General features: G+C 38.7%; 4 protein-coding genes and 1 pseudogene across 5 annotated transcripts; 1 reads left to right on the top strand and 4 right to left on the bottom strand.

The window, feature by feature from the left end:
* The window catches only part of LOC136279210 (2-(3-amino-3-carboxypropyl)histidine synthase subunit 1-like), a 490,303-nt pseudogene that overhangs the window by 296,448 nt on the left and 178,379 nt on the right, over positions 1-15,476 (bottom strand).
* LOC131794031 (zinc finger SWIM domain-containing protein 7-like) lies at positions 517-4,214 on the bottom strand. Its single transcript, XM_059111539.2, has 6 exons — positions 4,075-4,214; positions 3,842-3,863; positions 3,396-3,498; positions 2,659-2,737; positions 1,767-1,792; positions 517-933 (listed from the first exon to the last, which is right to left on the bottom strand). The coding sequence occupies exons 1-6, from the start codon at positions 4,148-4,150 to the stop codon at positions 796-798; spliced, it is 444 nt and encodes a 147-aa protein (XP_058967522.1). The 5' UTR covers positions 4,151-4,214; the 3' UTR covers positions 517-795.
* Positions 4,640-7,475, bottom strand: LOC131794029 (phosphotriesterase-related protein-like). Of its 2 annotated transcripts, none has more exons than XM_059111537.2 (3): positions 7,256-7,369; positions 6,039-6,489; positions 4,640-5,876 (listed from the first exon to the last, which is right to left on the bottom strand). In XM_059111537.2, the coding sequence occupies exons 2-3, from the start codon at positions 6,480-6,482 to the stop codon at positions 5,268-5,270; spliced, it is 1,053 nt and encodes a 350-aa protein (XP_058967520.1). In that variant the 5' UTR covers positions 6,483-6,489; positions 7,256-7,369; the 3' UTR covers positions 4,640-5,267. The 2 variants fall into 2 exon arrangements, with proteins under 2 accessions (XP_058967520.1, XP_058967518.1); XM_059111535.2 differs by lacking the exon at positions 7,256-7,369 and adding an exon at positions 7,376-7,475 and having other exon boundaries at positions 4,645-5,876.
* LOC131794028 (armadillo repeat-containing protein 5) lies at positions 7,513-13,137 on the top strand. Its single transcript, XM_059111534.2, has 4 exons — positions 7,513-7,791; positions 7,868-7,898; positions 8,833-10,882; positions 11,380-13,137. Exons 1-4 carry the CDS (start codon positions 7,540-7,542, stop codon positions 12,329-12,331), a joined length of 3,285 nt encoding a protein of 1,094 aa, XP_058967517.2. The 5' UTR covers positions 7,513-7,539; the 3' UTR covers positions 12,332-13,137.
* On the bottom strand, positions 12,977-15,409 carry LOC131794030 (NAD-dependent protein lipoamidase sirtuin-4, mitochondrial-like). Its single transcript, XM_059111538.2, has 2 exons — positions 14,903-15,409; positions 12,977-13,982 (listed from the first exon to the last, which is right to left on the bottom strand). The coding sequence occupies exons 1-2, from the start codon at positions 15,394-15,396 to the stop codon at positions 13,508-13,510; spliced, it is 969 nt and encodes a 322-aa protein (XP_058967521.1). The 5' UTR covers positions 15,397-15,409; the 3' UTR covers positions 12,977-13,507.

Here is a 15,476-nt window from a genome sequence, read left to right as displayed (position 1 = left end):
TCTTGGCAAGCATATGCATAGACAGCACACGTGTCAATTGAGATCTCATGATAATTTCCAAGCTCTTCAAGCCAAAGTCACGGTATTAGGACTACAAACGTGATTCGTCTTGTCTTAAACAGAAGTGCACGTGAAATTTAACTTAGTGGATCATATCATCTCACTATGCGTCGAACCGAGTTTTAAGGCTAAGCTAAGGAGGTTAGGCTCCAGTAGTGCTTCGACGTAACGTTTAAGTAAGGGAACGTGAAAGGGCGAGGAATTCTTTCCGTCAACCACACCTTCAAGGGATCGTCTTCTTTATCAACTGCGCTCTTATCTTGAGCTCAGCGATAAAAACCTCCCGCAAAGCATGATTTGGTCAGTGTTGCCCCCTTTCAAGCCTGTATTTAACAAAATTGGTACTACAGAGAATAAAAACCATAGATTCCCAGTTTGCGCTTCATTGCATTTCTAAAGCAGGTAAACTGATAGCATGCCGTAATAACCGTGTGGAAGACTAAAACTGCAACAACCTGCTATTTGGAGGTGATTTATTTATTAAGTTCTACCGATGTAAATCCTCTCGACAAGTTTCTCAAAGGAGACAGACCCAGAAACTAGGTGGATAGCAAATAACATCCTCTCATGACCAATTTTTACTTTAAATATTAAAAATTTTCAAACGCCAGGCTGAGAAGCAGGAGGAAAAAGGTCCGTCTCTTATTTAATGATCAACAACAATGTTCGCAATTGATCCTGTGAAGCGAAAAACGCCGACCACTGGTGGAGGAACAGGTGTCCAGTTTCTCTTTCCTATAGATGTTCCTCGTTCTTGTTATTATCTACAACACTATCATAACACATATGGGCAACAAAATCCTCATTGGTGATGGTTTGGTTTTTGCACTCTCCTAAGGCCTCAGCGAGATGTACAGCCAACAGATGCTTGCACTGTTAGAATTATCAAATAGAGACAAGTCAGACGTCATCAAAACTTTATGGGGGCTATACCCTTCCTTTGTGTATCTTAAAAAAAAAATGGCGGCTAACATTTTTCATGTTGGAACTACTAGCAGACTGTTGTTCTGTCATTATTGGGCGACACCTTTGGCTCCTTAAGGCACAGAAATATAAGGACGATGAAGCGTGTGGTATCGCTAACGTGTACATGGCGTGTTAACGCGTATTACTCTCGTATCAGACACAATGCTTGTAACTTCACGCGGATAAGTTTGATAAAAAAGGCACGCAAGCGAGTGTGTAAAAATGTGTTAATTACACGCAGAAAATCAACTGGAACTTATCACAAGCATGTACTGAGGCAAGAGTGTATGTAAGATGACAAAAAGATTGGATTCTGAATTCAACGTAAGTTTCTTACGGACGTCCGGGCGAGTTTATGAACTATGTATGGTTCCTTGAAGATTCGCGTTATGAATACAGACACTGAGATATAAAAAAAAGACAACAACGGTGCAACGATCTACTTGCACCGTTTGCACTCTGAACACACCGCTTGTAACGTTAATCGGGTGTCATAAATCAGTGATCACAACGGCCACTTACAGGAAAGGGCTCTGAGGCAAGAAACCATTGAAAACTGAAAACAAACAAACTGCCTAAAGCGCGAGGAATAGTGAGTGACTTAGGCATAATGGTTACGACGAAGCTTCAAATTTTTAGACCAAACAGAGTATAGTGAGCCAAAAATCAATGAAATCCTGTCTTGTCTCGAATTACTTAAAATTCTTCATAATCTTCATTCTATATCTGTCATTGCTCACCATAAGTGATTCCATCTTGACTAACACTAACAAGACAGAGAGGCACATGTAGAAAAAAAAGATTATTAGAACATGTGCATAAATTTGCTAACATCCCAAGTTAGCTGAGGGACTCTAAGAACCTAAAATTCATCCCCAGTATTCATTTGCAAGGTTTTGGATGACTCTGTGAGGAATAATCGTCCATTTCCTCACATATTGCTTTCTTTAAACTCATGATTAATTCCAGTAAGTCACTGAGTCTGCCAATAACACCACAGCCATTCAGTGGTCTGCAAACATGCAGTTGGTTAGGCTATATAGTTTGTTGATTTCTTCACCTAACAGGGTGGTACATCTTCCCATAGAACACTAGACAGTTTGTGGGTTAGTTAGGGTTAGTTACATGTAGTAACTCATCCAGTCCTATGATCAGTCAGATCACTTTGTGAGTCAGTTCAACAATCATTCAGCTTATCCACAGATATAAAGTAAGTAAGTCAGGTGGGCAGTCATTTTTTCAGCTAGTTCTGAGTGAAACCATCAGCCTTTGTTTCAACCAGTTCTATTAGTTTGTTGACAATTTGTCACTAAGTCAAGTAATCAGTTGAATATTTAACACATCAATCAGTTTGTCAGTTGATCAGTTGGTTTATATGTCTCTCATTGAATGAATCTTTCAAATTGTTAATAAATAAGTCAATGAGTCAGTTCATTAGTTAGTTGGTCGGCTTGTAAGAGAGTCACTGGTATTTAGTCAGTTAGTATTTAAGTGATGCAAAGTGCCTCCTATAATGTCAGTCACAAAGTAACATTCATATTCTTGAAATCTGCCTTTGAATTGAATCATATACAGACACAAATTATTCACTTTTGTGTTATTAACTCTTTACAACTTAAATTCAAGTCAAACCTGTGAAAGTGTAAGAGGGGCAGGTACAATAGTCTCCAGATATAAGGCAAGTGTAGAGTGTGTTAGAACTACCCACAACCTGAAAAGAGCAACACTCTTACATAACTTCATGTGAACTCTTTACACCTAAACATTAGACAAGTACACATATTCTCCCAGCTGTTCTCTATACATTTCCTAAGCGGCTGACAAGGAGAATTTAAGAGCTTCTTTATTTGGTGATCAGTTCATAAATTCTCCTGATCTTGAAGTGTGACTCAGAGGTGGTATTGTAAGTAAAACTTACTCTTTCTTTGAGGTAAAAGTGTTATAAGAATTGACTGTTGGTTTATAATTTGTTACCTACAGAGCAACTATGACAAAAGACATCATTCAATCTACTACAGATCAGTACATCAACCATGGCTTCCAATGGAGTGCATTTTGATTGAATGCTGTAAATCCAAAACCAGAGTGGTTACAAAGGCCACTCAGAAGAAGAAAAGACACCTTTAAGAGCCAATGAGAACTCAAAGTAAAACAAACCAAACTGATTGAAGTACAGCAAAATGCAAGCAACCAAGTTGTGCTTGGTTTCAGTTTTGTGTTTGATTGGTTGAGAGAGTGGTGCACATTTTGTGGACCAATCACAGAGTGAAGTAAAGCAAAAATAAAGCAATCTTGAATCATTTTCAACACTCAACTGAAAATTGCTAAGGTACACGCAGTCTTGAAGGCTTTTATCTTCTCTTACTGACCTGATATAAAACCCTTCCACTAGGAGTTGTTAACTTTGTAATGTTCTTCCTATCTATCAAGTCTAAAGCATGTAACAGTGGCTGGTGGAATACAAAGTGTAACCTGATAAAAACAAAACGGATGCAGTGTCAAACCTCAGAAACCTCATTATCAAACACAAACACATGATTTTTAGCAGAGATTAATAATTTTAAAAAAACCTTCAAAAGTTATGCTTTTCGTTTACACATTCATGCATCGCAGACACATGCCATACATTCAGCGCATTTCATACACCTTTGTGCGAGTTCCTCTCAAATTTCCGACAGTCGCTGATGTCACCTTTTACAGTGAGTCATTGGGAGTTTCACTTTAATGAAACCCTCATCCTATGATCATGGGAAAACAGGGAGACTAACCACAAACTAATTATTATATAATCAACTCGTTGCAAATCGATACTTACGCGGAAAGTATTTCATCTGTCACTGAAACGACAAACAAAACAACAGGAGAAATGAAACTTTATTCAGTAAAACTATGAGTAGACAGGATGTGTCTAGAAATCAATTAAAAAAGGGCAAGACGCTAGTATTTGATAAGCCATGGCTAAGATGATCAGGGACTTTCTTCAATGACATCTTAACTTCCACACACACACACACACACACACAAAAAGATGAAAAATGAAACACTCACGATGACCATGCTCCTCTTTTGCTAGGCGAACTTCGGAAAATAGTTGATCTACAACATGCCGAAGTGACAAAGCCATTCAAATGAAATAATTGTGAGTTTGACAACTCTGACGAGCTCTTAGTCCGCCATGGTTATCTTGCTGGTAGTCTCGTACCCAGGATCTCACCTGAAAGGCATTTGCTCCAGACCCCGCATTCTGAAGAGCAGTAGCAAATCCAGGGGGAGAGTGTGGGGGTCCTTACCTCCTAGCTATCAGACGTACGCGGATTTTTATTACTAAAATCCTCTCACTGAAAGAATCAAATGTTAAATACCCACCTTGAAATATTTAGAATTTACTTATCTTGGAAAATTATTTGACTTATAACTTTAACTTCATTGATGAATTACCTAGGATTGGGAATAAAGGACACTTTGTCATTAGTTCAGCAACCTGACAGGGTTGTGCAAAAGGGGAGTAATGTGTCAACAGCTCATTAGCATTATAACACACACATGAAAAAATTAACATGATTTTCATTTTGCATTTAATTGATATAGATAAAAAACTAGAAATTCTTGAACAAAGAATACCAAGTTTGAGATCATTCGAACCTTAAATCCATTTAACTTATAATGGAAATATCATTTGTATGAAATGGACCATTTTTATTAATTTTTCAGACAAATTATGAAATTTCAATAGGGTAATTTAATATTATCGACTCTGTTGATAATGTTAATTGGCCTCTGTAAAGAGTTACAAAGCCAAGGTTTTGAACATATTAACCCTTTGTCTGTGCTCTACCAGAGGGCTAAAGCTTGAAACATCAGTTTCTTAACTCTTTACTGTGGCCAATGTACATTATCAATTCAGTTGATAATACTAAATTACCCTGTTACACTCTCACACTGATGCAGCACCACAGTTTCTATAGAAACTTACCCCTTTATTGATGAAATTAAAAGTTTTCTTTATTTATTCATGCATTTCAGTTGATAGATGAAGAGTGTATTCAGTAAATAATTAATAAATCTTTAAATGACTGGATCAAACTAAAACATACATTATACCTATAAAATCTCCCAGTAGAGCCATCAACTCCATGCCTATTTTGCCATGGGTGATATCTAGTCAAACATTGAATCAAAAACCTACATAAAAATTATTCTAATTCTTAATAACATTCAAGGTTCACCCTAATAAAACTGTTTTACTTGAAGGTTAACCAAGTTTTAGGATTTGAGATCTGAATCTTGTCAACTAACTCCCGAGAAATTCCTCTCATCAGCATTTTTGGTACTGCATTCTTTTGTATGTGCGCATACCCATGGCCACCATACTTTACTAGGCGATGGCGAGTGTGTACATCATGTGCAATGACAATCTTATCTTCATAGCCTTCTGAGGCCAAAAATTTAATATTCTGGATTCTCTGTGCATCACTGATGCCATCCACAGCATAGTTAGGCTGATAGTATGACAGTTCAATACCAAAAAAGTCATACTCCAGATAAATCCCAGTAGCTGCCAACTCCAGGAGTTTTTCTCGATCAAAAATAGTGCGATCAAGATGACTCATGACAGTTTTATTGATGTCTGCTCCAGCTTCTTGAAGAATTCTGACAATCTCCATGGGTGATGACTCATTACGTCCAGGGTGGATGATCAGAGGAGCACCAGTTGAAGTCTGTGCTGCGGCAGCTGCTAAGAGAGATCTCTTCTCTGTGGGCTCCAATGGCCAAGAGCAGCCGATTTCACCAATGACACCACACTTTATTGATGTATCACCAACACCTTCAGTAAGTTCTTTGACCATGGTCTAGTAAGAAAGAGAAAAACAATTATTCATTGACTGTACAAAAACTGGATATCACCTGTTGAAATGACAAGTACTAAGAAAGAAAAAAAGGTGAAGGACTTCTCTCAAGATCTGACAAAACTTCTCTGAATTGAACATGTAGCTGATAAAAAGTGAATTAACCTTTGAAAGCTCTTCAACTGATGAAGACTTTACTTCTGCTGGAAGAGTGGAGTCTAAGTAGTAACCTGTTCCAGCAATAATATTCAGGCCAGTTGCCGATGCTGCTTTGGCAAGGTATTCCACATCCCTTACAATACCAACTGTAGTCACTTCGACAATACTCTGGCCACCCTCCTGCTTAAAATAGTTGAGTTCTGCCATAATATCATCAAAGGGCTCATCTCCAAGAGCCAAGTTTAGTTTATGGCTGTAGGGATTCTGCTGTATCCACCCAAGATTGGCCATAGTGAACTCTGAATTTGCCATTTTGTCTACATCAGACTCCCTCCAGGGTGGTCTCAGGCAGCATTTGTAATCCATCTTGATGTGTTCATGGGTGAGGGTGCGGCCCAAGGCACTGGGTGGAATGGGACCAAGGACAGTTTGGATCTGGCCTGATGCCATCGTTTAACTTGCAAGAAAATCACAAATTAATAAGGTGGGTATATCTTGAAGAACAACTTTGATGGAGGGCAAGCAAAGAGGCATGGAGTTAGTCTTAAACCTATCACTCCTATGAGTCACCAAGACAGAATTTCTCCCTATATATCAATACAATATTAAGCAGAGTAGTCATGAGAACAAAGAAAATATCAGTTAGGAGATTAATTAGTAGTTGATCCAATAAAGAATTCTCCAAACCAACATCATAAGAATTGTATGGCAGACAGTAACAAAAATTACTACAGTTTTGTTGAGAGTGAAAGGGTTAAATGGATTTTAGCAGGTGCTGTGCCACTAACGCGTAACGGCTTCAAACCCTGACCCCTTCCCCGCTGCGTAAGTGGCAAATCTGTTCATTTCCTCACCCATTTCAATACGACAAAGAAAAATGTGTTTTGTGCCGATCAACCTGGGCCATGCCATGTCTAATGAACTTAGAGTGCATTGTGATAAACAATTCCTTGCACCATTAGCACTGCACTGAACTGAGATTTGAATTTTTCTCTTTCAAATCTTGATGCGTGATATGTTTAAAGCATTCGTGACGCGTGAATTTTTTTCAAATTCGTGCATGAAACGGGATCAGGACTTCCTGTATGCCACACTCCGGTAAGCGTTTGCACTTAAGTTCATTCGTTTAAACTTACGGAATGATGAAGCGATAGGTAATAAGGGTCAAAATGGAATCATGCTGGATGGTGAGGGTCGCACTCAAAAACGCTGAAATTCATTACTTGCTAAGATGTTCTCTTCATCGCTTCGAAATATCTCTTGTTCTAGCTCTTCGAAGCCTCAGCACCCCAACAAATGACCATTCTTGGAGAAAAATGTACCTAAAAAAAACGATCACTAACCTTAGTAAATTTCCCGTACGTAAGTTCTTAGCAAATTAGCGTAGTGTCTTACATGTCTTGCTAGAGCGTGACGATACATTAAGAGACAACCCTCCTCCCCTCTCTCCCCACTCTCCAAAACGCTTTACAGATGCGCAGTAGCTTCTCTGAGCGACGTCGGAAAAATGGCGGCCGCTTGTGCTAAATACATTGAGGACCTGATCTCAAAATTAAACCCGAAATCAGACTCCAAAACTAAAAAGTCTCTAATTGCTTTGACAAAAATGACTAAGGACAAGGATAATGTTGATGTTTTTTGCGCAAAAGGTGGTTTGAAACGACTGGTAGCTCTTATCCAACTGCCGAATAAAACAATCGCTGACATGGCGTTAAGTGTGCTGGCCAATTGTGCTCGTCAGGAACTAAGCAGAAGAGAAGTAAGTTACCGTAGGGTCGAAATTGCGTACAAAAGTTCTCTATAGCTAATTCTATCGCGTCTCGTCTGTTTTGTAGATAAGGAGACTGGATGGAATAGCAGTTCTTGGTGAGTACATACAAAATCCAACTCTTTGTGATCTACTGTTCTCTTAAAAAACCCCATATACATAGTTGCTTGGGAAAAACAAATCTCGGAAGTATTTCCATGTAACTACATGATATTCTGAAACAAAGGCGTAGTCCCATACTAAATCTATTGTGTTGGCATTGTTTTCTTTATCAAAGAATAAACCCTTTAACTCCCAGGAGTGATTGACATGTAACTTCTCCCATAATATCCATACCTTATCTAGTAAAGAGATGATGAGAATTCTCAAACTTATCAGGTACAGGTTTTTGTCCTGATCTAACACCAAATTCTCATAACTAAGTTACAGGGAAATGTGTAGCAGCTAGAAGGGAGAATTTACAATCAGATCTTGGGAGTTAAAGGAGTAATGGTATGCATAATGTATTATGGAGCTGTGCAGAATTCGAAATCTTGCCAAAATCTTTCTTATCAAAGATCATGCAGATTGTTTAGAGGTGTGCGTAAAGATATTTTTCCTCTTGCTAGACAGTCTGGAGATTGGCCTTTTACAAAGACCTTGCAATATTTACATGTAACCTAAATTAACTTTAGCCTTTATTTTGGCGGGAAAGCATGCAAGAAGATTTGCCCATGGACTTCATCTCTTCTAAGTTCAGTGATCAGTTTCCCAGAATGAAGCTGAACTAAAGCTGCAAGCTCCAAGGAATGGGCAACATTGTAGGGCAAATAAACATGCATGATGGAGGTTATCCTGTTAGCTGTCACTTTAATATATATTTGACTCCCACTCCTGTAGCAACTTGGACCTTCATGGGAAATTGAAAGTGGTTTGAGTTATTGGGAGGTTTTTAAACTTTTATTTATTACTAGAGAAGCATGAAGTTCAAGGTAGCTAGGGTTACTTATTTAGAGATAAAGTATATTTTTTTCTTCTTTTATATTCCCTCAGCTGAAGTTCTAAAGAACAATGTGAAAACCAGCATTTTAAACAGGACATCTAGAGCATTAGCCAACATGGCAGAAGATGAGCTTAGTGTGCAGGTCATGGAGGAGCTTGGAGTTATTCATGAACTTGTTAAGCTTTTAACAAAGACATCTGACAGTGATTGCCAACAGTCCATCTTAAGAGCATTAAGGATGGTATGCACAAATCCAGCTAGAAAACAGGCCATAGTGGATTTAGATGCTGTTAAAACCATCATGGAAATCTTGCAGTCCCAGAGGCCTTCACTTGTGAATTGCTGCATAAAAACTGTAGCAGAGCTTACCAAGGAATGTAGTAGGGAATTTGCTCAGCAAGTTCAAGATTGTGGTAGTGTCAAATACATTGTTAAGCTAGCTAACAGTGAACTTTTACAAGTGAGGAACTCAGCCACTCTGTCCTTAGCAAACTTAGCCCATCATGCTCATGTGCGTGTTTGTATAGGCAGTGAAGGTGGGATAGAGGCTTTGACTAAGCAACTCAAAAGAGATGAGCTGGGGCATGTTACTGTCAAGGCAATTGAAGGACTCTGCTATTGTTGCAGAGAAGGCATCAATCGTGTAAGGGTTCGTGATTCTTCAGCATTGGAACTATTATTGAAGATTTTATTGTCAGGAAAATGGCTGTCTCTTGAGAAAAAGATTGTTTTTGCATTTGCACAGTATTGTCACAGCGAAAAAGACTTGGAAATTCTCCTTAATGGAGAATTAGTTCCTGGTCTAATTAATCATCTTAACAGGATTATACATCAAATTCAATCCAGAAGTGACTTTGAAGATCATGATGATGGTTTTACAGATCACCAATCATTTACAGCAGACTTTTATACAGATTACTCAATGAGGACAAACACAGTAAGAAGCTCTTTTTCTGATGTTAGTGCAGAGGCACTGAAGGATGAAACTTTCCTCAAGAAGCTGGAAGAAACAGCAAGGGAGGTCACTGACACTAAAGTGACAGGGCGACTTTCAAAGTTCAAAAGGAGACTCAAACTAAAGCCATCACCCATTCCGACTACCCCTCCTCCAGGTGTGTGTACCATAGGACAGTCTGTGTTCAGTTTTGCTGCCAGACAGACTGATACAACGACGTTGGTGTCAGTATGCACCTTTTCTCGCAGTGTTTCATCTCTTGCATCCTCCTGGCATGACCTTGCAACATTGTCAACAGCAAGTTGCCCAAGAGTGTTGTCGTCACATCAAGATTTTTCAAAAACACAGAGAGAATGTGATTTATGTGAACCAACCCTAGGTCTGACTTGTGATGATCCTAATTCAATGTGCACTGAAAATCAAACCCAGGTAATGCCAGGTTCCCCAGTTGGCCAAAGAAATTTGTTGACCCTACCTCTTAGTAATAGTAATGTTCAAGATGAACCTGTGTTAGTCTCTCCTCTGTCGCCGAAGGTTCAGTCAGGTCTACATCATCGCAGTTTTGGCCAGAGTGCTCTTACCTTACTATTGCGTATTGCACACATGACCAATCCAAGCACTCATCTTGTTAACAAGCCTTGCATTCAAGCTTTGCTGGATTATCTGCGGTTGGTGAACAATCCTAACCCCAAGTGTGCACGTATCCTAAATCTTCTGGCAGAAAATGCACTTTGTTTCAGAGATTTAATAGTGCATGGAGCTGTGGTTGCCATTCATCACCAGTTATGCCTCATGAATTGTGAATATCAAGAAAATGCATATCCACAGAAGCTCCATGATCCTGAATTAAATGCCCATTCATCTGAGGAACAGAGATTGCCAACACCCTTCAGAAAAAGATTTGGCAGTCAAAATTCTGAAGACAATTTATTTAGACCAAAGGATAAGATCAACCCTAATGCACTGTACCAGTCCATGTCCTCAGCAACCCAAAGCCATTGTCAGGAAATAGGAAAACATTTATTAAAGATCCTTTCAAACCAAGCACAAACCCTCTGTGGAAAGGGTGAGATTGAAAACTTACTTCTCACAGGATCAAAGGAAGAGCATAAAGAATGTGTGCTTGCTCTGCCACTCCTGTGCAGGTATTTAGTTCCACATTTTGTTTATGTTAAACAACACCCTTTTTTGGATTTTGGATTATGTTTTTGTTCATGAACTAAATGTATGTTCACCTTTTGTTGAGACATTTTTAGAAACACTTTCCTGCACACAGGGGCTAGTGACGTAAAGCTGTGCCTAGGAATGGCCTTCTTAGAGAATCCTGTGAAAGTAAACGTATGGGCATTGCATTTTTTTATTACATGGTATGCCTTTTTCCATACCAGATTACAAATTATTTTCCATATCACTGACATCCTCAGGGAGGCCACTTTAATCAATTAGGCCCTGATGACACATACCTATATACATAAATAAAATATGTCCCATTGGGTGTTTTGCTCTTTTGCCCCCCCCTCCCTCCTCCTCAGCATGGCCTATTGTATTGTTAAATGGCATGAACTCAAATACCACCACAGGATATCTTAGGGAACAAAAAAAACAACAACAACATTTAAAAGCTATGTTGTCATTTTTCTAGGACCACTAAACTGAGACAGCAAATGTTTGTGGAAAGGAAAGGCTTAAAAATGCTGTGTGATCTTTTCAAATCACTCTCTCCAACTGGTGAGACCTTTCCAATTGCAGTGGAATCTGTGATAGTTTTGGCAAATGAGTTACAAGTAATATTCCCTGGTAATGTTACATGGACGAAAAGTGAAGGTATTTCTAAAGATCTGACTTCATCAACCATTGAAGAGTCAAACCCAGATGCATCTGATGATCTGCACCAAATGAAAAAGCTGAAAAAGGAGCTCAGCAACATCCAAGCTCTTTCCTCAAGTGATGAGCAAGATTGTTCCTCGTGCCTGTACCACGCAAATTCGTTTGGTCCTCCTGATATTATATTTGTGATGGAAAAGGGGGATAAAGTTGTAGCACACAAGCTACTTATCAAATCAGCCTCTGATGTTTTCACTGCCATGTTGTCAGAACATTTCTTAGAATCAACACAGTCTGAAATCTCTCTTCAAGACATTTCTGAGGATGTCTTTGAATTTGCATTACATCACATGTATGGATGCAAGATCACTCCAAATGAAGAGATCTCTAGTGAAATGATTTCTTCTCAATCATGTTGTGAGGTGTTAAGAAAAAAAGTCATAGAAATTCAAGTGAATGACAATGAATTACAGTTCTATTTGGATCTGTTAACACTTGCTGACAGGTTTTTGTTGGACAGACTGAGAACTCTTTGTGAAAAATTTCTTGTAAATCTTATTGATGCTTCCACAGTGCTGCAAATTTATAATTATGGTTATCGAATTAATTCTCCAAAGTTGTGTTTGCTTTGTCTCACATACCTTCTAACCATTAACCTCTCAAATTTGCCAAACCATCTGTATTTGTTCAAAGAACTGTTCATTAGTAACGAACGAGGACATCTTGCAGAACAATTGTATGAAATACTCCATTCTCATTTAAAATGTTAACGTACAGCCAGTACTGGTACCAGGCAATTTACCTTAGATAATTTATGCACAAGAACCTCACTTAATAAAAGTGGTATCTCAATCAAACTTGTGTGTTTATCAATGCAGCGCTTCAACATCCTTCCCTCCTGGCATTTGAACTTTTGAAGATTGTTTTGCTCATATGCCCACCCGCTAGGCAAAAATTGCTTTGAAGTACCAGATTTGACGGTTAATTTTTGTAAAAGGTAAAATCAGTGACCATTAGTTTCTATGTTATAACTAAGCAGAAAAACCTAGCCCTTGTAGACCTTTTCCTCTGAGCCATTTGCTAACAAAGTCAACTTATCTATTTAACAAATAGATTCCAAGTTGCCGTGCATCTGTTCAGTAATAGATCACAAATGACGTCAAAATGTGGTAAGAACAAAAAACAGTGGCACATGAGGCCAGCCGAAATGGATTTTTGATAGATGTAAAGGTGTTCACATCCTTGATGGCTCCCAATTCATATCAATTGATGATTCATTCGTAAGGTTATCATAACTATTTTCTTGTTCGTACAAGCACTCCTAAGTTCAGTTAAAACTGCATGTGACAAACTGCACCATTACAATCTTCCCAAGGAATCATCTTAGTGTAATCAGAATCAGGAGACCAGGAGCGTAAACTTGTTGGTGGAATCCACCTACAGCTGTATTAGAAATTATAAATTTGTCTTTACATAAACCCACAATGAGCACTTATTTAAAATATATTTAACAGGATTAATATACATTATCTTGTAAGTTCAGACTTAATGGGATAGTAAATATTTATAGAATCAAGTAGTTTGAATTTGAAGTGATTGGTATTTCATATGGCAAGCAGAGCAGGTGTTCCATTCACCCCTCAACTCTCAAGATGTGATTGTTAATTCTCTCCCCCTTGATGCTACATGTTTCCTTTTAAATGAGTTACAAGAATTTGGTGTTGGATCAAGATAACTTCTACCTGATTAGTTGAATATTCTCAGTTCCTTTGCTGGATAATGGCTGGATATTATAGGGAGAAGTTATGTGTCAATCACTTCTGGGAGCTTAAGGGTTAACCCAGCAAATAGGATCAGTGTGCACATGGATCTTGCTCACGATCATTCCAAACATCTACAACGCAGGCTACATTTTAGAGAGAAAATATTATCAGGTCTATGAATTCTCAGGTACAGTTGAGAGTAAAAACATGGGACAGTATTTTAAGTCTTGGTAAAACATCTCCAGCAATGGCTGACAATTTGACCGAGGCTATCTTATCAGCCCTTGTTGCACCAATATTCAAAATCGCTATAGGCTTACTTTGCCGCCAGGCAGCATCAGCAAAGCGATATGATGAATACACTTCAACTGAAGATCCTATGATTAAAACTGAATCAGATTCCTGTAATCGTTCTTGAATAAATGACACCATTGGTTTAGGTACTGAGTCACCAAAAAATACAACATGAGGCTTTAGTATGCCACCACAGTTAACACAAGTGGGAACAGCAAAATCCTTGACTTCATCATCTGAGAGAAAGGTGTCTCCATCAGGTGCATGCCCACTTGCAGTAGCCTCCCAAAAGGGATTAAGTTCTTTCATTCTTTGTTGGAGATCGTCCCTCAAAGTCAGCTCTTTACACCCAAGGCAAACAACCCTGAAAGGTTAGAGATTTACTCCTAGTGACAAGGTATGACAAGCTTATAAACGTTGTTGACTGCAACTGAGTTGAGTGGAAGGTACTTAAAGTCACTTCCAGGCATTTCACTCACTTCAATCTGAAGTACCAAGGACACATATTTAGGAAAGCAACCCTGACTTCCTATAACTGACTTAATGATGAACTTAGTCATGGTAATAGGACTGAGTGGAGTCCAATTTGGTTTGTAATCATACGAGTGATTAAAAAATTGGACAACCATGCATCAGGAGTGTGACTTGTTTATCTGGAGAAACAATTTCCAGGAAAAGACAAATAGCCAAGTTATGAAAGAAGGAGAAAATTTGCATTAAAATACTGACAAAGGAGGTGTAAATTGCTTAATGGTTGTGATTTGTTTATTAAACTACAACTTTGAATGTAATCGATTGATTTAAACCACAAATTTGAATGTGATTCGCTTATTTAACTGTCTGATAAACAAACTGATAACAACTTGGCAAGTAAATTTGGTGGAAATTAGGAGTTTTTTAAACTAATCACAATTGAGGAAATTGTAATTTTTATGATTAAGTTAATTATTCAGTGAATTTATTAATAACTGACTAGATATTGACTGACTGCCTGTTTTGACTGGCTGACTGACCGATTGTCCGACTGATTGCTTGATTCAAGCACCTGTTTGACTGACCAACTAGTTGTTTAGATCCAACTGGCTGACAAAGTTACTAACCAACAAAGGGAATCATGGACTCTTTAACTGACTGACCGACTGCCTCTTTGACTGACTGACTGATTGACTAACTGCAATTATTGACCAACGGATAAATTGATCTGTTGGTTGATTGATGTGCTGACTGACTGACTGACTGGTTGATTGCCTAAGTGAATCAGACTGCTAAACAGCCATACACTACCTGTGTGCACAACCATGAAGCTCTGAGATTCTTTGAGAACCAGCTTTGGTGTGCAGAGCGTCGACATTTTGCGTCACCAGCCAATGTATTTTGCCTATTTTCTCTAGCTCTGCCAGGGCAAAATGGCCTGTATTCGGCTCTCTTGTTGAAAACTCATCCCAGCCAACATAGTTCCTTGCCCAGTACCTCTTTCTATTTGCAGCGCTGTTTAGAAAGTCGGCATACTGAATGGGTCGGCTTTCGCTGATTGCATACAAACCAACATCTTCGGAACGATAATCCCTGATCCCAGATTCCGTAGAAATACCCGCTCCGGTTATTACGAAAAGGCGTCGACTGCTTTCAATATGATGGTCGATTTTCCTTACAACTTCTTCAAGTTCTTGGTCAGTCCTTTCACATTTGGGTACATAAAGTCTATGAACTGACCTTCGACACGATCGAAACGGCTTTAGATTAAAGAAAAATCTACAAAATATTTTGGAAGCGTGCATGTTCGAGTCATCAATCACGTAACCTATTGTTGTTTTAGAGTGAATTTTACCGGGAGTGCCTGGTAACTAGTGACTCGATA

The sequence above is a fragment of the Pocillopora verrucosa genome, chromosome 2 (genome assembly GCF_036669915.1).
Source record: "Pocillopora verrucosa isolate sample1 chromosome 2, ASM3666991v2, whole genome shotgun sequence".
Lineage (NCBI taxonomy): Eukaryota > Metazoa > Cnidaria > Anthozoa > Scleractinia > Pocilloporidae > Pocillopora > Pocillopora verrucosa.
This window is presented reverse-complemented; position numbering and strand designations above follow the sequence as displayed.